Source organism: Elgaria multicarinata, chromosome 14 (assembly GCF_023053635.1).
Source record: "Elgaria multicarinata webbii isolate HBS135686 ecotype San Diego chromosome 14, rElgMul1.1.pri, whole genome shotgun sequence".
In the NCBI taxonomy this organism is placed as follows: Eukaryota; Metazoa; Chordata; class Lepidosauria; order Squamata; family Anguidae; genus Elgaria; species Elgaria multicarinata.
The window spans coordinates 2,490,175-2,510,247 of NC_086184.1; the positions used below are offsets into that span (position 1 = coordinate 2,490,175).

General features: G+C 48.1%; 1 protein-coding gene across 1 annotated transcript; it reads left to right on the top strand.

Annotated features, from left to right (window-relative positions):
* The first annotated feature begins 1,554 nt into the window (after positions 1 to 1,554).
* Positions 1,555 to 19,312, top strand: MVD (mevalonate diphosphate decarboxylase). Its single transcript, XM_063140864.1, has 10 exons — positions 1,555 to 1,799; positions 7,273 to 7,343; positions 8,393 to 8,507; positions 9,718 to 9,882; positions 10,562 to 10,761; positions 10,976 to 11,050; positions 11,982 to 12,200; positions 14,084 to 14,199; positions 14,876 to 14,984; positions 17,615 to 19,312. Exons 1-10 carry the CDS (start codon positions 1,727 to 1,729, stop codon positions 17,693 to 17,695), a joined length of 1,224 nt encoding a protein of 407 aa, XP_062996934.1. The 5' UTR covers positions 1,555 to 1,726; the 3' UTR covers positions 17,696 to 19,312.
* The last annotated feature ends 761 nt before the right edge of the window (positions 19,313 to 20,073 follow it).

Below are 20,073 nucleotides of genomic sequence, written 5' to 3' on the forward strand. Positions count from 1 at the left end.
AGTTTAACCTGATATGGAGTTTATTCCGATGAAGCTTGAGCAGCGAAAACGGGAAATATATTGCAAAATCCTGTCAATATCAACTTACAACGCTGGAAAGAACAAAATATAATAAGAACAAACCTTATTTACGTTATATCTGTGAGTATATGTTATGTACTGATGTTACTGCCAAATGTGTCAAATATACTAAAATGTGTTAGTGTGATTTTGTTGGGCTATCAGCCTTCCTCAACCTGGGGCGCTCCAGATGTGTTGGACTACAACTCCCAGAATGCCCCAGCCAGCTGGCTGGGGCATTCTGGGGGATGCAGTCCAACACATCTGGAGCGCCCCAGGTTGAGGAAGGCTGGGCTATATTATAGACTTGTATAGTCTTTAAGTAGGAATATCATTCCAATTATTGGTTTACTGTATTATAGTACCCAACACCACTATTGTTAAACAACTATGGGATACATCAGCCTCTTTATAACTTTTGTATAATAATAAATGGGTTTCTTGTTCATTATCTCTCTTCACTAGTGGTTTGGGTAGTTGTGTGCTTTCAAGCACCTTATATATATTGGTTAAGGTGACCATATGGCTAGGAGGACAGGCCTCTGGTATCTTTAATAGTTATATTGAAAAGGGGATTTCAGCTGGTGTCATTTGTTTGCATGCAGCACCGGGTGAAATTCCCTCTTCAGCACAACAGTTAAAACTGCAGGAGGTATACTAGAGTGATCAGATACAAAAGCGGGCAAGACTCTTGTAGTTTTAACTGTTGTGATGAAGAGGGAATTTCACCCGGTGCTGCATGCATACAAATGACACCTGCTGAAATTCTCTTTTCTATAAAAATGTTAAAGATACAGGAGCCCTGTCCTTCTTTCCATAGGGTCACCCTAATTTATTTTTTTAATTGAACAATTGTAATCTTTCTTTTTTTTCTGTTTCATTCCTATGTGCACCGCTCCGCAATTTATTTTAGATATGGAGCAGTAGTATATAATACTGTAAATAATAACATTAATAATAATAATAATAATAATAATAATGGGCATGAATGCTTGGCCCAATTAAAGATATTTCTGCACTTGTTCTTTCTTGTTCTGTGGACTAATGAGCCAAGACTTTGAAAAACCAGAACAAATCTGGTGCATAATAATACCCCCTTTTTTTTTATTAATGCTCTTTTATTTATTTTATTCCCCGAACGGGAGGGAAATGCAGAACACTGACTTGCCTATAGTGTCATGGCCGCCACCGGGCCTTAATTAAGGCACTGCGCACGCGCGACTTGGGCTGGCTTGCGCAAGATCTGAAAGCGTCCGGGTGGGAAACATTTCCCCCCTCGACAGGGGCCTCCGGGGTTCCGCCTCTCTGATCCTGGTTCCTTGAATGAGGCGTGAGAGCAGGCCCATCTTCCGACGCGCCCTGATTGGCTGAGAGTGGCAACTGGAGGGGGCGAGGCTGGCGCCCATTGGGTAGGGCTGCGGCAGCTGCTGCGTGGCTGGCCAATCCCAGGAGAGGCAGCTGTGCAGAGCACATGTGGGAGTGTTGGGAGGAGGTTTGCATTTTGCAAGGCAGCCCTGGCGCTGAGTGGAGCCTGCTGTGCACCTCCCGCGGGCATTGCAGCTGGGAAGGCTGGGATCCTGCTCAGGGGAGAAACTTGGCCTTTTTGCAAGCTGTGCCTTCTCTGGCTTGGTTTCTTTTGCAACCTCCCACCTTCCTCGCCTCCCACATGGCTGAAGACGACAAGCCCCTGGCTCCTGTGACCTGCACAGCCCCTGTCAACATCGCGGTAATCAAATACTGTGAGTCTCTCCGTCCTCTTTTCTGTTATGCCTTTCTAGGTAACCTTAGATATTTTGGATTACAACTCCCATCTTCCCCGACTATTGGCTGTGTTGTCTGGGGCTGATGGGAGCTGAAGTTATTGGCCCCTGTTTAAAAGACACCTTAAACCTTTAAAAGACACCTTAAGCCAGGAACCACGGTTTTAACTATGGTGAGTAAAGCAAAAAGCCTTATTCACCGTGGTTAAAGCCATGGTTTCAGGTGTCTTCTGAACACAGCCCAGCTTTCTGGCTTAATCACTGTGGTTAAAGCCATGGTTTCAGGTGTCTTCTGAACACGGCTTGGCTTTCTGGCTTAATCACTGTGGTTAAAGCCATGGTTTCAGTTGTCTTCTGAACACGGCTTGGCTTTCTGGCTTAATCACTGTGGTTAAAGCCATGGTTTAAGGTGTCTTCTGAACACGGCTTGGCTTTCTGGCTTAATCACTGTGGTTAAAGCTGTGGTGGCTTAAGGTGTCTTCCGAATGGGCCTGTTATTATCCCCTTCTTCATTCAGGTTATGTATGGATTCTGCCTTTACTAACTGATGCAATGCTTAAGTCCTGAATTGAAAGCTTGATTGTAAGTTGATTGTTGTGTTTTTATTGTTAGATCATATTTCGTAGTTGTGGCTGTTTGGGACCTTATTTGCTGTTGTTGCATTCTGTCATGTTGCCGTTGTTAGCTGCGTTTGGCTTCCTTTTGAAGAGTAAAGTGGGACATAAATAAATTAGAACATCAGAAGAGCCCTGTGGCTGGATCAGACCAAGGGTCCATCTAGTCCAGCACTCTGTTCACACAGTGGAAAACCCACAAGCAGGACATGGTGCAACAGCACCCTCCCACCCATGTTCCCCAGCAACTGGTGCACACAGGCTTATTTCCTCAAATATTGGAGATAGCACACAACCATCAGGGCTAGTAGCCATTGATAGATAGCCTTCACCTCCATGAATTGTCCAACCCCCTTTTAAGGCCATCCAAATTAGTGGCCATCACTACGTCAATGTGGTCATGATGATGTCCAACATATCTGGAGGATTGAGGGTTTATTATTTATATTAAGAAAGGCTATATTCTTTTTTTAAGAATAACGAAAGGTTGCGGTGACAACCGGTGTCTGCACCGGTGTCTCCAACATGACCATGCCAGCCCTGGTGTTGATTTTGGGCCTTTTGTGGCTGTCCCATCACTTGCCGGACTTCTAGGTGGTCGTTTGGAGGGGGTGCTGGGCTTTGCGGCTGCATAACTTGGGAGAAAATATTTATTATTTATTATTGCATTTATATCTTGCCTTTTTTCCTCCAAGGAACCCAAGGCCGCATACATAATCCTCCTCCTCCTCTCCATTTTATCCTCACAACAACAACCCTGTGAGGTGGGTTGGGCTGAGAGCCTATGACTGGCCCAAAGTCACCCAGTGGGTTTCCATGGCCAAGTGGGGACTAGAACCCAGATCTCCCGATTCCCAGTCCGACACTCTAGCCACTACACCACACTGGCTCTCTGTAGAGCCCCGTTTGCTAATGAGTCTCTTTGTACAAGAGGTTTAAATTAAAAGGGGAAGAAAAGAAAGAGCCCCTTCTTTTTCTCATTCCTAGGGTGCCCCTAAAAATCATCACAAGAGCGCCAGGAAAGGGGGCAATATCCCTGCCCCCCCCACCTGTGTGCCTTCTTCGAAGGTTTTGGTGTAGGCGTACAAACTTGTTGAGTTGTGCAATCTAAATGCAAGGCTGTCCTGCCCATCTATCAAAACTAATTGAATGTTCTGCGTGATGTGAAATAGCTTTTAAATTAAACATTAAATTAAAAATATGGTAATCATGGAAGGAATAGCTTCCCTCTGTCTGCCAGTTCCTGGGGGGACCTGAGTGGGCGGGGGCTGTTGCACTCATGTCCTGCCTGAGGGCACCCCACGGGGGGCTACTGCACAAACAGAACGCTTGACTGGGGAGACCTTTGGTTTGACCTAGCAAGGCGATTCTTACGTTCATACCTTGATGGCGAGCCTCTCTGCGTGCCCCGAGGGAAGACATTTGGGAGGCAGCGGTTATTCCCCAGTGGAGAAATTTCATATTGGGAAAAACAAAGATTAAGTGGTTCAGAGATTAGGGTGACCCTATGGAAAGGAGGACCAGGCTCCTGTACCTTTAACAGTTGTATTGAAAAGGGAATTTCAGCAGGTGTCATTGGTATATATAGGGAACCTGGGGAAATTCTCTCTTCATTACAGCAGTTAAAGCTGCAGGAGCTATACTAGAGTGATCAGATTTAAAAGAGGGCAGGGCACCTGCAGTTTTAACTGTTGTGATGAAGAGGAGATTTCACCAGATGCTGTATGCATACAAATGACACCTGCAGAAATTCCCTTTTCAATACAACTGTTAAAGATACAGGAGCCCTGTCCTCCTTTTCATAGGCTCGCCCTATCAGAGATGTAAAAACATATCTCTCCAAAATAATATTTAAAAATTGGATTGCTATAAAAAAAAATTTTTTTATAAATGCCTGCTTTTTATAAATGCACCCAAAACAAAATAATAAACAAAAGTATGATTAGGTTGCAATTCTATGCACTTTCCTGGGAGTAACTTCCATTGGATTCAATACACCTGACTTGTGAATATATGTGTATAGAGAAGGCCTTTTCAGTGGTGGCCCCCCAATTGTGGAACACTTTCCCCAGGGAAGCCCGCCGGGTGCCAACATTGCAATCTTTTCAGCACCAGGTTAAGACTTTCCTCTATTCCCAGGCATGTGATAACACTTTTTAATGCGTTCTGGAATTCTTACTGTGGTTGTTTTTAATTGTTTTGTATGCAGTGGTTCTTATATTATGTTTCATATTGTATTTTAAGGTTTTAATCTTTTGTAAGCCACCCAGATAGCTTTGGCAGTTGGGTGGTATAAAATTTCATCATTTATTTATTAAATTTTTATACTGCCCAATAGCCGAAGCTCTCTGGGTGGTTCACATCATCGATGATGATGAAATAATAATAATAATAATAATAATAATAATAAATAATAATAATATAGAATTGTACTGCTAGAGACTGGGACACATTTCAAAGGAATAAGGCTGCAATTCTGTGCACATTTACTTTGCAGCAAACTGCATTGAACACTGTAGGATTTGCTTGCTGAGGCAATGCGCATAGGATCAGGCCATGAGAGGAACAGAAAGTTTTGTTTATTAATGAAATTTATGCCTCACCTTTGCACTACAAATAGCATCTGAGGTGGCTAGCAATCATATATCATAAGATTTTAAAATCCTGTAATTAAATTATAATTAGTGATAATTAAAATATAAAAGCCAATCCATTAAAATAATTATGGTATTTAAATAAATGATTATTCATCCTGAATGGCTTCATGCCTTTATTTTTGTAAAAAAGAAAAGACAGCCAAACAATTTCTGCATTTCAAACAAAATATTTATGCAGCAAAAAGATACATAAATTAGTTACACTCTCGTTTGTGTTCTGTATATAGTAGGTGTGTGTGTGTTTTCAGAACATCTTAACTATATTATCCCAGAAAGACTGATTGGTAAAAATCGTTGACTAGACCAAGCGCACTAGTCCTGAATGCAATAAGCACAATTTAGCCAAAAGCAAGCAATTTTAGGTCGCTTTCATTTTGGTGGGAAAATTAAGGCTGTGCCTTTAGCTGGTTTTGCACATTGTTTGAAATTGTTGTAAATCATTGGGATTTACTTCTGAATAGTTTGTTTAATGTGATACAACCGACACCCAACTCCTAAACACACAAGCCTAGTTTGCACATAATGCTAAACCACGGTGTTGAAATCTTGCTTATTGTGTTCAAACCCACCCCTGCAAGCAAACCATGGTTTGTTAAGCAGCTGCAAAGCACAAAATAGAAGCCATCGTTTATTTGTTGGCTTATGAAGTCTGGGTTGCTTAAGCCATGGCTTGTTGCGGTGACTGAACCCAGAACTGTGGCTTATCCCTGGCTTGTTTCTGCTGCTGTCTCCTGGGACAGCCATTGCTGCCAGTCAGTGTCAACAGTACTGGGCTACATGGATCTGTGGTCTGATTCAGTGGGCCTGTTTAGACGACATGCTAAACCATGGTTAGGCCGCTAACCCTTTTGCAGCAAATGGTTAGGGAGCACATTTAAACCGTGTTTATGTAGCCGCCATGGTTAAGAATGGTTCACACAACACGCTAAGCCATATCGTTTAGCTGAAAACACCTAACCACCGTGGCTTAGCTTGTTGTCTGAACAGGGTCATTCTAAGGCAGCTTCCAACGTTCCTAACATAAACCATGGCTTAGCATTATGAGCAAACCCAAGGACAGTGGACCAGTTCAAATGGACATAACCTGGTGCACAGGGCCGGTGCCAGACTATTTTGTGCCCTAGGCAAGGCGAGCTACTTGCACACACACCCCAAATTGCGCTGAAGTCCGAACGTGTGCGCCGAGTGGAGAGCTGGGACTGGCTCACTTCGATTTGGGACCAAGTTGCCTGGAATTCACCGGGACTTACTTCCGTGCGAACGCAACCCGCTATGCATCCTGGCATCCCGATCCCCTCCGCACGTTTACTCGGGGGAATAAGGCTTCCGAGTAAGGAGGCATAGGCGGATCGGGCCGCACTGGTGCCTCCCAGTGCAACGCTTTTTCGGATGCAAGTCCCGTTGATCCATGCGCGCAGGATCGGGAAGCAGGAGAGTTTGCCTTGCGAGGAGTCCACAAGTCCCTAGCTTTCCTGGGGGAAGGGAGAGGGAGTCCTGCTTGTCCACCTGCCTGGACATCGCGGCCTGTTTGAGGAGAGAGGTGAGGCGACCCGGTGCCCTTTCCTCGGGAGTAAGGCAGAGGCTGGCTTGAGCCAGGGTTGAGCTCGCCACATGCTTTTTCTTCTTCTTCTGGCAGCGGTCTCCCGGCTCTGGGAGGGCGGCTTCCAGGCGGAAGTCCAAATGTGGAGCCCCCACCCCCCCAGCGTCCCTGGCTTCGCTTCAGCTGGGCGGGTGTGGGGCGCCATCTCGCCCACCCAGGCCCAGCTGAATCCTCGGGCTGGGCCGGCCTGGCTCACAGCCAACAACGCGCGTGAGTGCTGCGGCGCCTGGTGCTCCTCTTAGCTTGGCGCTCTAGGCGGCCACTTGAGTGGCCTCTATGGTAGTACCGGCCTTGCTGGTGCATTAACAAACCATGTGGCCATTCCTACCTTCCTAACACTTCCTTTGTTAATTAATCAGTTTCCCTTCATAAGGTTCCTCTCCCCACCCACCCCTCCAAAGTTACCTTGTGCAAGCAGACAAATTAGCAAGTCAAAAGTCAGGACTGGAAGGGAGAAGTTGCCAGCCGGTTGGACTATTGACCCGCTGACCGGCCTCAGGGTCTGGTTGCAGAAAATGGACCTAAACGTTCAAGCGTTCTGGGTTTCTACCCTTGTTCAAGCCATGCTCTTCTTCACCCAGGGGGAAAACGTGATGAAGACCTGATCTTGCCTATCAATTCTTCCCTCAGCGTCACGCTGCACCAAGACCAGGTTGGTACCATCAGATTGTCATCAATGTCCTGTTTCTTTTGAGATGACAAAAGAGAGTTTGTTAGTTGGGGAACCAGAGCTCACATTGTGGTGGAAAGTTCAAGTTGTGCCAGGAGAAATCCATACCCACATTGATGCTCTTCAAAAATCTGAACCGACAGACCGTTGTGGGAAGGGTGCGGTGGCAGAGACGCCGAACCTGAAAAATCTGGTTTTTTTTATTTTTCAAAGGAAGATGTATCAGCAGCATGGTGGAGCCAGTTCCCATGACTTGAGGCATGGCTACCGCCTGGTATTGATATCATTCAAAGATCCTTCGCTGTATTTCCCTTCCCAAGCAATTTAGTGGGTATTTTAGTGAATATTTTAACTTAAGAGTTTGATCCTTGGGCAGGCTATTTAGATTTTTGGCTTGATGCAATTTTATCCATTTCTGTTACCTACTATTTAAACTGTAAATATTTACTTATTGGCTTGCTCCTCATATTTCTGTTTTTAGTATTTTAGAGAATTTTTAAGGGCCTGCCATACTGCTTAATTTATTATATCGCCCTGTTTTAAATAGGGTTGAATGGACATCTTCATTTACCACTTTTTCTGTTTTAAAAGCAGCTTATAAATTCTGGTAATAAAAAGTAGCCTAAAAAGATCTGGTTGCTTAACAGGTCAATCCTATGAATGTTTACTCAGAAGTAAACTCCACTATGCCGATTTGACTTCCAGATAAGTGTGTACTAAGTTGCAGTCTTAGGGTAGTATCCAACATTAGTCCTGTTTAGAGTAGACCCATTGAAATGAAGAAGACCTGTTAGTCGAACCTAAAGTAAGTCCTATTCATTTCAGTGGGTCTACTCTATGTAGGACTAACATTGGACACTACCCTGCGACTGACCCTATCCAGACTTACTTGGGAATAAGTCTGGATGGAGCATAGAGGGGGCTTACTTCTGAGTAAACATGCCTAGGATTGCATGTCTCTCAAGTCTGAGGTCAACGCAGAAGGTCCCAGGGGGCTGTTTGTGACTTCTGGATTGGTTCTTCTGTTCCAGCTGAGAACCACCACCACGGCAGTCATCAGCCGGGACTTCACAGAGGACCGCCTCTGGCTAAACGGCAAGGAAGCTGACGTCGGACACCCGCGTCTCCAGTCCTGCCTACGGGAGAGTGAGTGGAAGGCAGTGCTGGGAAGCAAAGCCAGGAAGGATAAACCTGGTTTATCAAGCCTGGATTCCGGGGCTCCGCTTTTGGAAGCTGTTAGGGGCAGAGGAAACTTGGCATCAAGGACCCCGATTTCGATTGTTTTCTGATGGAAGATGGGCTAATAACTTTTCACTCCTTGCGCTTAGTGCAGCCTTCCTCAACCTGGGGCGCTCCAGATGTGTTGGACTACAACTCCCAGAATGCCCCAGCCAGCTGGCTGGGGCATTCTGGGAATTGTAGTCCAACACATCTGGAGCGCCCCAGGTTGAGGAAGGCTGGCTTAGTGCAAGGCAAAAGTTGCAGAACCTCTGGCCTGCCTGGGGTCCAAATCAGGCTGAAAGAGGCTCAACACTCCTGATGGGTGTTTAATCTCAATGGAGGGGTGGGGCAGGATTCAGGCACTAATAGCACTAAGGATCAGGAAAACAGCTGTAAAACTGGAGTCCAAAAAACAAGTGAGAGACAGCTGTCCTAGTTGTTCCCAACACGTTTCGGCGTGTAATTCAAGGGAATTACAAACTCTTAAAGGCTTCTTTGGATGAAGAAAGGCAGCAGGAATCCTCTGGAAAAGGTTTTAAGAGTTTGCGATTCCCTTGATTAAAGACTCATGTTGAAACATGTTGAGAACAACCAGGACAGCTGCCTCTGGTTTGTTTTAGGATTCAGGCACCCCCTGCGCAACAAACGCCAGACGGATGTTTCGGGACTGTGCAGAGCTCAGCAGTCCAAGTGCAAATACTGATACTGGGCACACAGTGGAGTGTTCCATCATGTGAGACACTCCCCCCCCGCTGCGTCAAGTGGTACAGTCCAGACGCAACTCTGCCACATCAAAGGCAGCCAGCCTTGCGTTTCTTCGATTGCAGGGTTTCCCCTCTGTCCTTCTGTCTCCAGGGCTACATCACTTATTTATTATGTTTTTATACTCCCCAGTAGCTGAAGCTCTCTGGGTGGTTCACAATAATTAGAACTATAAACGACAGGACAATAAAACACAATATATAATTTCAAACTTAAAACTACAGTGTAAAAGTAATTGACAAACAGAAGTTAGCGGCAGTGCAAACATTTAAAATACTGTGTGAGATATAAAACAAACTGAAAAACTCAAATGGCTGGGAGAATCAAAAGGTCTTTGCTTTGTTCGCTAATGCGCTCTCTCTCTCTCTTGCAGTGCGCCGGCTGGCTAGGAAGCGCCGTGGTGGTGGCGACAGCAATGGCGACAACAGTGGTGACCCCGGTCCCCTCAGCCTGGCCTACAAGGTCCACATTGCCTCGGAGAACAACTTCCCCACGGCAGCTGGGTTGGCCTCTTCTGCGGCCGGCTACGCCTGCCTGGGTGAGTGGAGGAGCTGGCAGCGGCTCCTGGCTGATCCGCCAGCTCTGGCTTCTTGACTCCGTCGGCTTCCTGTTCAAAATGGCTCAGAGCAGAGGTTGAGACGGGAAGGGGCAGGCTCAGAGGAACCCTCAATGGGCGGTGGGTTCTGACGGGGGCCGTCGTGGGCAGAGGACTTTGCAGAATGGCATCACACCTACTGAAACATAGATCACACTCATCTATCCCCACAACAAAATGTTGCCGTGTGAAGTGTTCCAGCTGGAGCCGTCCAGGGCCTCTTCCAGCATTACTCCGTTAATCATTTTCAGCCTTCCTTCAACCTGGTGTCTTCCAGATGTTTTGGGCTGCAACTCCCAGCATACCTGGCCATCGGTCATGCTGGGTGTGGCTGATGGGTGTTGAAGGCCAAAATATCAGGTTGAGGAAGGCTGTATTAGGATGTAAGCAGAGCTGTGTTGGGTCAGAACAAAGGCCTTTCTAGTCCAATATTCTGTTTGCACGGTGGCCAACCAGATGGCCGAAATGGAAGCCTTCCTCTCCCCGCTCACTCTTTCTCGGTGTAACCTACCCTGCAGGGTTGTTGTTGTTGTGAGGTTGAGAGGGGTGCAGGGAGAGATACGTGTGCAGTTCCAAACTCTTTGCAAGGCCTGATCCCGGCCTCTTCTCTTTGATGTCGCAGTCTACACCCTGGCCAGGCTGTACGGCGTGGAAGGGGAGCTCTCGGAAGTGGCGCGCCAGGGCTCCGGCAGTGCCTGCCGAAGTATGTTCGGGGGCTTTGTGCAGTGGATCATGGGGGAGAACGCCGACGGCAAGGACAGTGTCGCCCAGCAGGTGGCGCCGGAGACACACTGGCCCCAGTTGAGGGTCTTGATCCTGGTGGTGAGTGAGGGGGCGCGGAGGCGGCCACTGATAAAACGCTGCAGGGTTTGCAAAGGAGTCTGGGGCACGCCTCTCAGCATAGAGCGAGAGGCGCTGGACTCTGCAGCTCCCATAATCTAAGGATTCTGGTAGTAGAAAAATCTGGCACATCTGGACGGTGCCATGTTACGGAGGACCTGGCATAATTGCTGTGTTCTCTCCCCCTCCTTGGCAGGTGAGCGCCGAGAAGAAACTGGTGGGCAGCACAGCTGGGATGCAGACCAGCGTGCAGACCAGCCTCCTGCTGAAGGTAAGAGGCTGTGCTGCCCCCTACTGGCAGTATGACACATGCCTCTCGATGCCGCTTTCCTACCGCCTCGCCATAGGGTTGGCGGATTGGGGGAATGCCGTGAGTCCGGTGGGTTGTCCTCTTCTGGCGGACAGCTCCTCTGCACCGTCTCTTCTGGGACTGCGAACGCCTGCCCTGTGGTGGTGTTTCCCTATAAGGAGGGTCTTGTTAGGTTCTCCCTAAAAATGTCGTCATAGAAGCATAGAATAGTAGAGTTGGAAGGGGCCTATAAGGCCATTGAGTCCAACCCCCTGCTCAATGCAGGAATCCACCCTAAAAGCATCCCTGACAGATGCTTGTCCAGCTGCCTCTTGAAGGCCTCTAGTGTGGGAGAACCCATCACCTCCTTAGGTCACTGGTTCCATTGTCATACTGCTCTAACAATCAGGACGTTTTTTCTGATGTCCAGCTGGAATCTGGCTTCCTGTAACTTGAGCCCGCTATTCCGTGTCCTGCACTCTGGGAGGATCGAGAAGAGATCCTGGCCCTCCTCTGTGTGACAACCTTTTAAGTATGTGAAGAGTGCTGTCATGTCTCCCCTCCATCTTCTCTTCTCCAGGCTAAACATGCCCAGTTCTTTCAGTCTTTTCACTCTAGGTCATTCTTCCCCCATCTGGTGCCTTCCAGATGTTTTGGACACCCATCAGCCCCTACCCACCATGGCCGATGGTCAGGAATCCTGGAAGGTGCTGTCCAAAACATCTGGAGCACACCAGGTTGGGGAAGGCCGCTTTTAGGCCTCTGGAATCCAGGCCGTTTAGGGCTTTTAACAGCCGGCCCTTTGAATTGCATCCAGATGTGTATTCATGTCCTAAGATGGGCATCCCAAGCTCACACGGCAGTGTCCTCATGGTGTGTGATCCTCATGATGTGTATTAACTGCATCTTTCAGCACCGGGCCAAGGCTGTGGTTCCGGAGCGCATGGCCCAGATGATCGAGCACATTCAACAGCAGGACTTTGAGGCCTTTGGCAAGCTCACCATGAAGGAGAGCAACCAGTTCCATGCCACCTGCCTGGACACTTTCCCGCCTATCTTCTACCTCAACGATGTCTCCAAGCAAGTTGTAGCCTTGGTGCACCGCTTCAATGGCCACCACGGCAAAACCAAGGTTGGATGGTCCAGTTGCAGTTATTGGAATGGGGGTGGGGTGGGGGCAGTGACCTCCCAGGGCAAGGATAATAGTGCTTGCTTTGCAAGGGGAGCTATTATATCATCATCCACCAACAACTGGCCATCAAATTCAACTTCATCAAACAACCTCCATAGAATCATAGAATAGCAGAGTTGGAAGGGGCCTACAAGGCCATCGAGTCCAACCCCCTGATCAATACAGGAATCCACCCTAAAGCGTCTCTGACAGATGGTTGTCCAGCTGCCTCTAGTGTGGGAGAGCCCACAACCTCACCAGGCAACTGATTCCATTGTCGTACTGCTCTAACAGTCAGGAAGTTTTTCCTGATGTCCAGCTGGAATCTGGCTTTCTTTAACTTGAGCCTGTTATTCCGTGTCCTGCACTCTAGGAGGATCGAGAAGAGATCCTGGCCCTCCTCTGGGTGACAACCTTTTAAGTATTTGAAGAGTGCTTTCATGTCTCCCCTCAACCTTCTCTTCTCCAGGCTAAACATGCCCAGTTCTTTCAGTCTCTCTTCATACCATGCATACTCACCCGAAACAATCTTGGAAAATGTAGATCATAAAATATACTGGGACAGAACAATTCATACATACAAAAGCAATACCCTGTAACTGACCAGACGTAGCAGTTACAGACAAAAAAGAAAAACACACTTACCTCATCGACATAACAATAGCTAATGACAAAAGTGTTAAAGAAAAGGAAGAGGAAAAAAGAGAAACATATCCACCACTGGCCATGGAAATTAAAGAACTATGGCAACAGGAAAAGGTCACAATTATTCCATCACTTCAGTCACCGGCATCACATCAAGAAACTATATGGAAAACTTTCAGAAACTGGTTCTACCAGAATACATCCACACCAACATCCAGAAAGCAGTCATTTTTAAAATATGCTCAATAGTCAAGAAATTCCTGAATCAGTAAAAGACAACATGACTTGGCAAAGCCCACCATGTCTTTCTAAAAAAAACACCACGAGAGAATAAAGAGAGGGATAATAATGATAATAATACAATTATGAACCATTAATTGTTATTTATCTTTAATATGTATTGTTAAGCATTATTTTATTAATTACTTTATTGTTACCTTTATATCCTGCGTTTTTTCCTCTTGCGAGGAACCCAAGGCGGCTTTTACGGCCCATTTTTATTTTCACAACAATGCTGTGAGGTAGTTTAAGCTAAGAGCCAGTGACTGGTCCAAAGTTACCCAGTGAGCTTCATGGCTAAGCGAGCTTCATAGGCAATAGACCCCGGATCTCCTAAGTCCCAGTCCAATACTCTAACCATTCATTATTTTGATATTTATTTATTTGTTATTCACCCATAGAAGATTAATTAGGTCTGTGCACTTTCTGATCAGATTTCCCTGTAAGAAGGGTTGGATCTATAAATTCGCCCTGAAGCTCTTACCTAAACTTTAAGTCCGGGTCCACAAGGTGGAGCCCTCTGTTACTCCATAACCCAGCCAGTGTGGTGTAGTGGTTAGAGTGTTGGACTGGGAGTCGGGAGATCCGGGTTCTAGTCCCCATTTGGTCATGGACGCTCACTGGGTGACTTTGGGCCAGTCACAGCCTCTCAGCCCAACCCACCTCTCAGGGTTGTTGTCGTGAAGATAAAATTGAGAGGAGGAGGAGGATTATGTACGCGGCCTTGGGTTCCTTGGAGGAAAAAAGGCAAGATATAAATGTAATGATAAAACAATGCATCTGGGGCAGGAAAGACTTTTGCAAGCACACCCCAATCTCCCCCCCCCCCCCGCCCACCCTTGTCAACACACACGAGAGGGTGCGTTTGTGGTCTTTTTGATCAAACGGGCTGCTTTCCTGACCCCTGGCGTTGATTGCAGGTGGCCTATACTTTTGACGCGGGCCCCAACGCGGTGCTCTTCATGCTGGAAGACACGGTGGATGAGTTTGTGGAAGTGGTGAAGCGCAGCTTTCCGCCAGAGAAGAACAGCGACCAGTAAGTGAGCTCAGGCGTTTCTCTTCGGCTTATTGTGCCATTGCTGTGGCCAGGGGGTGGGGCTGCCTGCCACGGGCCCCCCAAAAAGACAGAAGGCGGGTCTCGGATGCTCGCCGAAGGAAAACGGTTACAAACAGCCAATACTTAAAATCGTTGCTACACATAATGTGTTTTGCATTCAGTAGGTAGTTTCTCTATCTTCTAGGATAGATCCTGTGTTTTGGCCTACAACTCCCATAAGCCCTAGCCAGTATCGCCAATGGTGAGGGATTATGGGAGTTGTAGGCCAAAACATCTGGAGGGCCACAAGGTCTAAGACATAGGGGACGGATCCCTGCAATAGAGGGCTGCCTTATTCAAAATGTGTTCGCATCCTGCCCCAACTTGGTGCCGCAGATACTTTGGACGGGCTGTTGGCCGTGTTGGCTAGGGCTCATGGGAGTTGAAGTCCCAAACATCTGGAACGTACCAGGTTGGGGAAGGCTGCATTAGGTGTACTCATACTAGTAACAAATTGGGAGTGTGTTTTTTGTTTTGTTTAAAATTTACAGCCTCCTTTTCCATTGAAATAGTAACCAGAGTGGCTTACAGTTAATCCAATAGGGTGTGGCAACGCTCCCACACTTAGACCCACCGGCTCGATGACCCTAAGCCTCCGTTCCGTCCCTCTGCTTAGGTTCCTGACAGGTTTGCCGGTGGAGGCGGCGGCACCATCAGAAGAGCTGCTCTCCGCGGTGCTGACGGATCCCGTGCCAGGAGCGATCCAGTACCTGCTCCTCACCAAGGTACGGCTGGAACTGGGTAGCGTCCGTTCTGCGTCCCGGACACTGAGTGAAGCTGCAGCCTGCTTCGTAGAACAGCTGTGACTTTGCTCACGACGCAGCAGCCTGAGTTGTTCCTCCGCTGGGCCTTGGGGTTTTTGCCGCCACTCTGAAGTCGTGGCCTCCTCTTTGGCAGGCACCATCTTAGAATCATAGAATCATAGAATAGCAGAGTTGGAAGCGGCCTACAAGGCCATCGAGTCCAACCCCCTGCTCAATGCAGGAATCCACCCTAAAGCATCCCTGACAGATGGTTGTCCAGCTGCCTCTTGAATGCTTCTAGTGTGGGAGCGCCCACAACCTCCCTAGGTAGGCCGCAGGCAGCCAGGAGGGCCAAATTTGGCCCACGAACTGAAGTTCTACACCCCTGGAATAGGGCGTGTTTCCATTTTCTACCCTTGCCCGGGCAAGAGCCGGCAGAGGCGAGCAGGCCAGCACATGGCTAGATGGACTTCCTCTTCCTCCCAGACCCAAGCCCAGCTTCAGTTCTTGGAGGAAGGGCAAGTCATTTCTCAGCAAGTGCCCAACACGGCCCCTCCCTTCTCCGCAAATAGCTCCACCCTGGCCCGGACAACCGTGTTTTTTGCAATTCTGGTGTTCTCTGCCCTGTGTCACTTCCCGGGATGGTATTAGGCCCCCTTGGAAAGAAGAAGGATGGCATTGCACAGGGTGTGCTCTTCCCCACATTGGTGGAACTGAAAATGAAGTCTCTCTTCCTCTTCGTCTTATTTATTTTATTTATTTATTTATTTATTTATTACATTTCTCTACCGCCCAATTTCTCTCTGGGCGGTTCACAAAAATTAAAACCATTCAAAATATAAAACAGTATAAAACCATAATATAAAATACAATATAAAAGCTTAACCAGATAAAAACAGCAGCAATGCAAAATTACAAATTTAAAACACTGAGTTAAAATTTATTTATAGACTGTTAAAATGCTGGGAGAATAAAAAGGTCTTCACCTGGCTTCTGAAAGCATATAATGTAGGTGCCAAGCGAACCTCCTTAGGGAGCTCATTCCACAGCTGGGGTGCCACAGCAGAGAAGGCCCTGCTCCTGGTAGCCACCTGCCTCACTTCCTTTGGCAGGGCTCGCGGAGAAGGACCCCTGAGGATGACCTTAGGGTCCGGGCAGGCACATATGGGAGGAGGCGTTCCTTCAGATAGCCTGGCCCCAAGCCGTTTAGGGCTTTAAATGTTCATACCAGCACTTTGAATCGGGCCTGGACCTGGACTGGCAGCCAATGAACCTGGAAAAGGACTGGCATCTTCTTCCTCTCTCTCTCTCCCTCCCTCCCTCTCTCTCTCTCCCTCCCTCTCTCCCCACCCCTTTGGAGGACAAGGAGGAAATCTCTGCCAGTTGTTGTAAAAGCAACTTGATTAAAACCTGCGTGCGCTTGCACATGTTCAAACAAGAGTGCTGAAATGGCGTGGGAGCAAACTCGCTCTTTGTCTTCTTGGGTCAGCCTCCGGTGTCCTGACGTTCTCCAGAAGCGTGGGGCTTCAACTCCCATCATCCCCAGGCCGCACAGGTGTGGCTGGGTGTGTGTGATGGGAACTGTAGTCCAAGGCTTGTTCACCTGCTTCTCACTCTGGCCCAGGCAAGGGTGGTGGTGGTGAAGAGAGCCACAGATGCCGTGGACTCCGGGTTTCCCTGCCTGGCAAGCAAGCAAGTGGAAGCCATGATGTGGAAGAGCAGCATCAGTTGGGGACCGTGGTGCTGAGAAGCTCGCCCCACCGAGGGAGGGGCCCCACTGTGGGTGCTTTGCCCAAGGGCCGGCAAAATCCCACTGCTCTGTTTCCACATCAGCCCTGCAACTCCACGTGGAAGAGAATTCCGTATTTATTTATTTATTTATTTATTTATTACATTTTTATACCGCCCAATAGCCAAAGCTCTCTGGGCGGTTCACAAAAATTAAAACCACAATAAAACAACCAGACAGGTTAAAAGCACAATTACAAAATACAGTACAAAAAGCACAACCAGGATAAAAACCACACAGCAAAATTGATATAAGATTAAAATACAGAGTTAAAACAGTAAGATTTAAATTTAAGTTAAAATTAAGTGTTAAAATATTGAGAGAATAAAAAGGTCTTCAGCTAGCGACGAAAGCAGTACAGTGTAGGCGCCAGGCGGACCTCTCTGGGGAGCTCATTCCACAACCGGGGTGCCACAGCGGAGAAGGCCCTCCTCCTGGTAGCCACCTGCCTCACTTCCTTTGGCAGGGGCTCACGGAGAAGGACCCCTGAGGATGATCTTAAGGTCCGGGCAGGTACATATGGGAGGAGGCGTTCCTTCAAATAACCTGGCCCCAAACCGTTTAGGGCTTTAAATGTCAATACCAGCACTTTGAATTCCTTCTCCTTGCATCTCCCCTCTGGACGGCAGTTCTTTCTTGCCACATCCCAGATGACTGAGCAGATATTTTGCCAGTTAAAAACAGGGCAGGGAAACCATGTGACGTCCTCCTGCCATCCCCGTTAATCATTGATCCTTCCTCGCCCTGCCCTGCCTCGTGGCGGCTCCGGCCTCCTTCTCAGGCCTTGCTCTGACTTCACGTTATTTTTGTTTTCCTCCTCCAGCCTGGGCCAGGGCCTGTGCTAGTGGAAGACGCCAGCTGCCATCTCCTGGGAGCGGACGGGTTGCCCCGAAGCAACCGCTGAGCGGAGAGCGTCCCGTCTCTGGGGCTGCCCCTGACATCCCGCAGCTGCGTCCGGGGGCAGCTTGGAACATCCGAGCAGGAAGCAATGCCCCCAAATGGGGGACTCTTGTGAATAGGAGGATCAGGGAGCAGCTGTGCCGGTGGATTATGGAAACACTGGATATCTGGCAGTTTTATGCAAAGGCTGTTTTTTCTCTTCCCTTTCTTTCTCGGGTGGTGGGCGCGTCTGTCTGATGGTCAGGGACTCCTATGGGGCGAAACCTTCACAGGAAGCCGACACAAGCGTCCTCACCCACTGTGCCTTTTCCTCTGACCTCCCGAGAGCTGGAATCTCCGCCTTTTAGTCACAGGGGGTCAACCACTCGTCAATTTTTTATCGGACTGCGTAGTGGTTGCTAGGATTGTTTCTGGGATTGTTGGAAAGGGTAGTGGATTCCAGGGTAGCAGAATCCGTCTTGGGTGGGCCTCCAAATTGCCACCCACTAGGCCCTCTGTGGGCACGTGGCATCAGTGGGCGTGGCCCACTGATACCGTTGCCACCCCTGTCATGACCACCCCTTTGCTGTCCCCATCAGGAGTGGCAAGACAAGAAGGAAGGCGCCACTCATCTTGGTGTTGGGTGCAAGGCGGGTGAACATCCCAAACGAACACAAAAAGAGCGAATAGTTCCAGGATGCTATAAGCGAATTTATTGGAGAAAAGCCCGATGCATTTTGGCCTCTTGCTTTATATTCGGGCCTTCTCTTCGGGGCGTTGTACCAATGTCTGCAGGAATGTTTTACAACAGATCGTCTTGCTTATAAATCCAGCCGCCCAGTGTTTACAGCAAGGCAATCTGTTGTAAAACATCTCTGCAGAAGTTGGTACAACTCCTTGAAGAAGAAAAGGAAATGTTATCAAAAGCAAAGGGTTGAAATGCGTCGGGCTTTTCTCCAATAAATTTGTTCGTAGCATTCTGAGGCTGTGCTCTCTCCTTTTGTGGTCTTCTGCCCTCTGGACCATTCCTCTGTCCCACCCATCCCCAGTGTTACCTCTGGTTGGAGAAGAGACACCCAGGGAGGCTCTGTGGGCCCCGTGGGCCAAATTAGGTTGGTAGGCCGGGGGTTCTGCACACCTGCTGCAGACCTTGTTCTGAGCCAGCAAGGCGCTCCCAATCTCAAGAACGCGCACCCACAAGATCGCTCAGCAGGAATGAGCCTTGCTTTAACAGTTAAGCGATCCTAAGGACGTTCTCTTGTCTTGGGAACGTCATGCACGGCTGTGGGGCGACGCAGCAAAAACCAGACGTAGCTCCTTCTACGCTAGCTAGTGTTGCTTCAGGCTGCCCCTGCTAACTTGCTTGAGAAAAGTTGGGGACTTCTTTTTAAAATGCAGTTGGTGAAGTTTTAAGGGTTACCTGGTATTCAGCAAGGCAGGAGCCTAAATTATGTTTCCACCCCCTTCACCCCAGTCTCTTTAAAAAAAACCTCTTAAGTTCTCTTTTCTACCCTGTTGAGCAGTTTCATGTTCCAGTCTTTTGCATGGGTTTCCATTTCGGGTTTTTCCTCTTGATGTTTCGGTGTCATTGCTCTGGTTTCACTTTTACTGGATGGTTTAAAAAAAAATCAACAGAATCTTCTGATACGTGTGTGTGAGTTGACTTCTTCTGTCTTACATTGTTCATCTCGTTTATATCTACACACCACTTTGCTGATCGGTGCCCATTGCTATCTTGCTAAGTTGATGAAGATTCTTCCTGCTATGGGTGAAGATATTGCGCTCTCCCCACGACCTTCTAAAAAGTTGAAATGCCTCCCCTGAGGCTTAGTTACTGGTAGTAAAAGCTGGAGGGAACGATCCTATGGTCCCTAGACAGCGCCTGAGTGACCGTAGGATAGTTCGGACTCCCTGCTTGACCTCAAAGAGGGGGGGAAAGGCAGGGTTTTGGTGGGAAGGGAGGGAAGTAGACTGGAGAGGCCAGGATACGAGCTATCCTCAGCCTCCTCCAGCCACTTTCCCTCCCTCTCCAAAACACTTTTGCTAGATGGGCCAAAAAAAAGAAAGAAGCTCATCTACCAAAAAATGCAAGGTGGCAGCATGGGTAGGTGAAGATCTCCTCTGCTGTTTCTCCTGCCCTGCAATGGATTATCATAAGACGCCGAGTTTGGGGCTTTCGACCATTGAGGGCATATCCCATAGGATTGTGCCCGTAGCCCCAAACAGGCTGATATTTTTGGTTCCACCCCTTTTTGCTTTTCAGCTCCGCCCACCATCGCTATGCGGCCCCTGGGAGTTTCTCTGGAATTAAATTCGGCCCTTTGGCTGAAAGAGGTTCACCACCACTGGTCTATAGAACGCTGGCCAACCCGTACAGCTTCGGCAAAGGAAATTAAAGGCCGG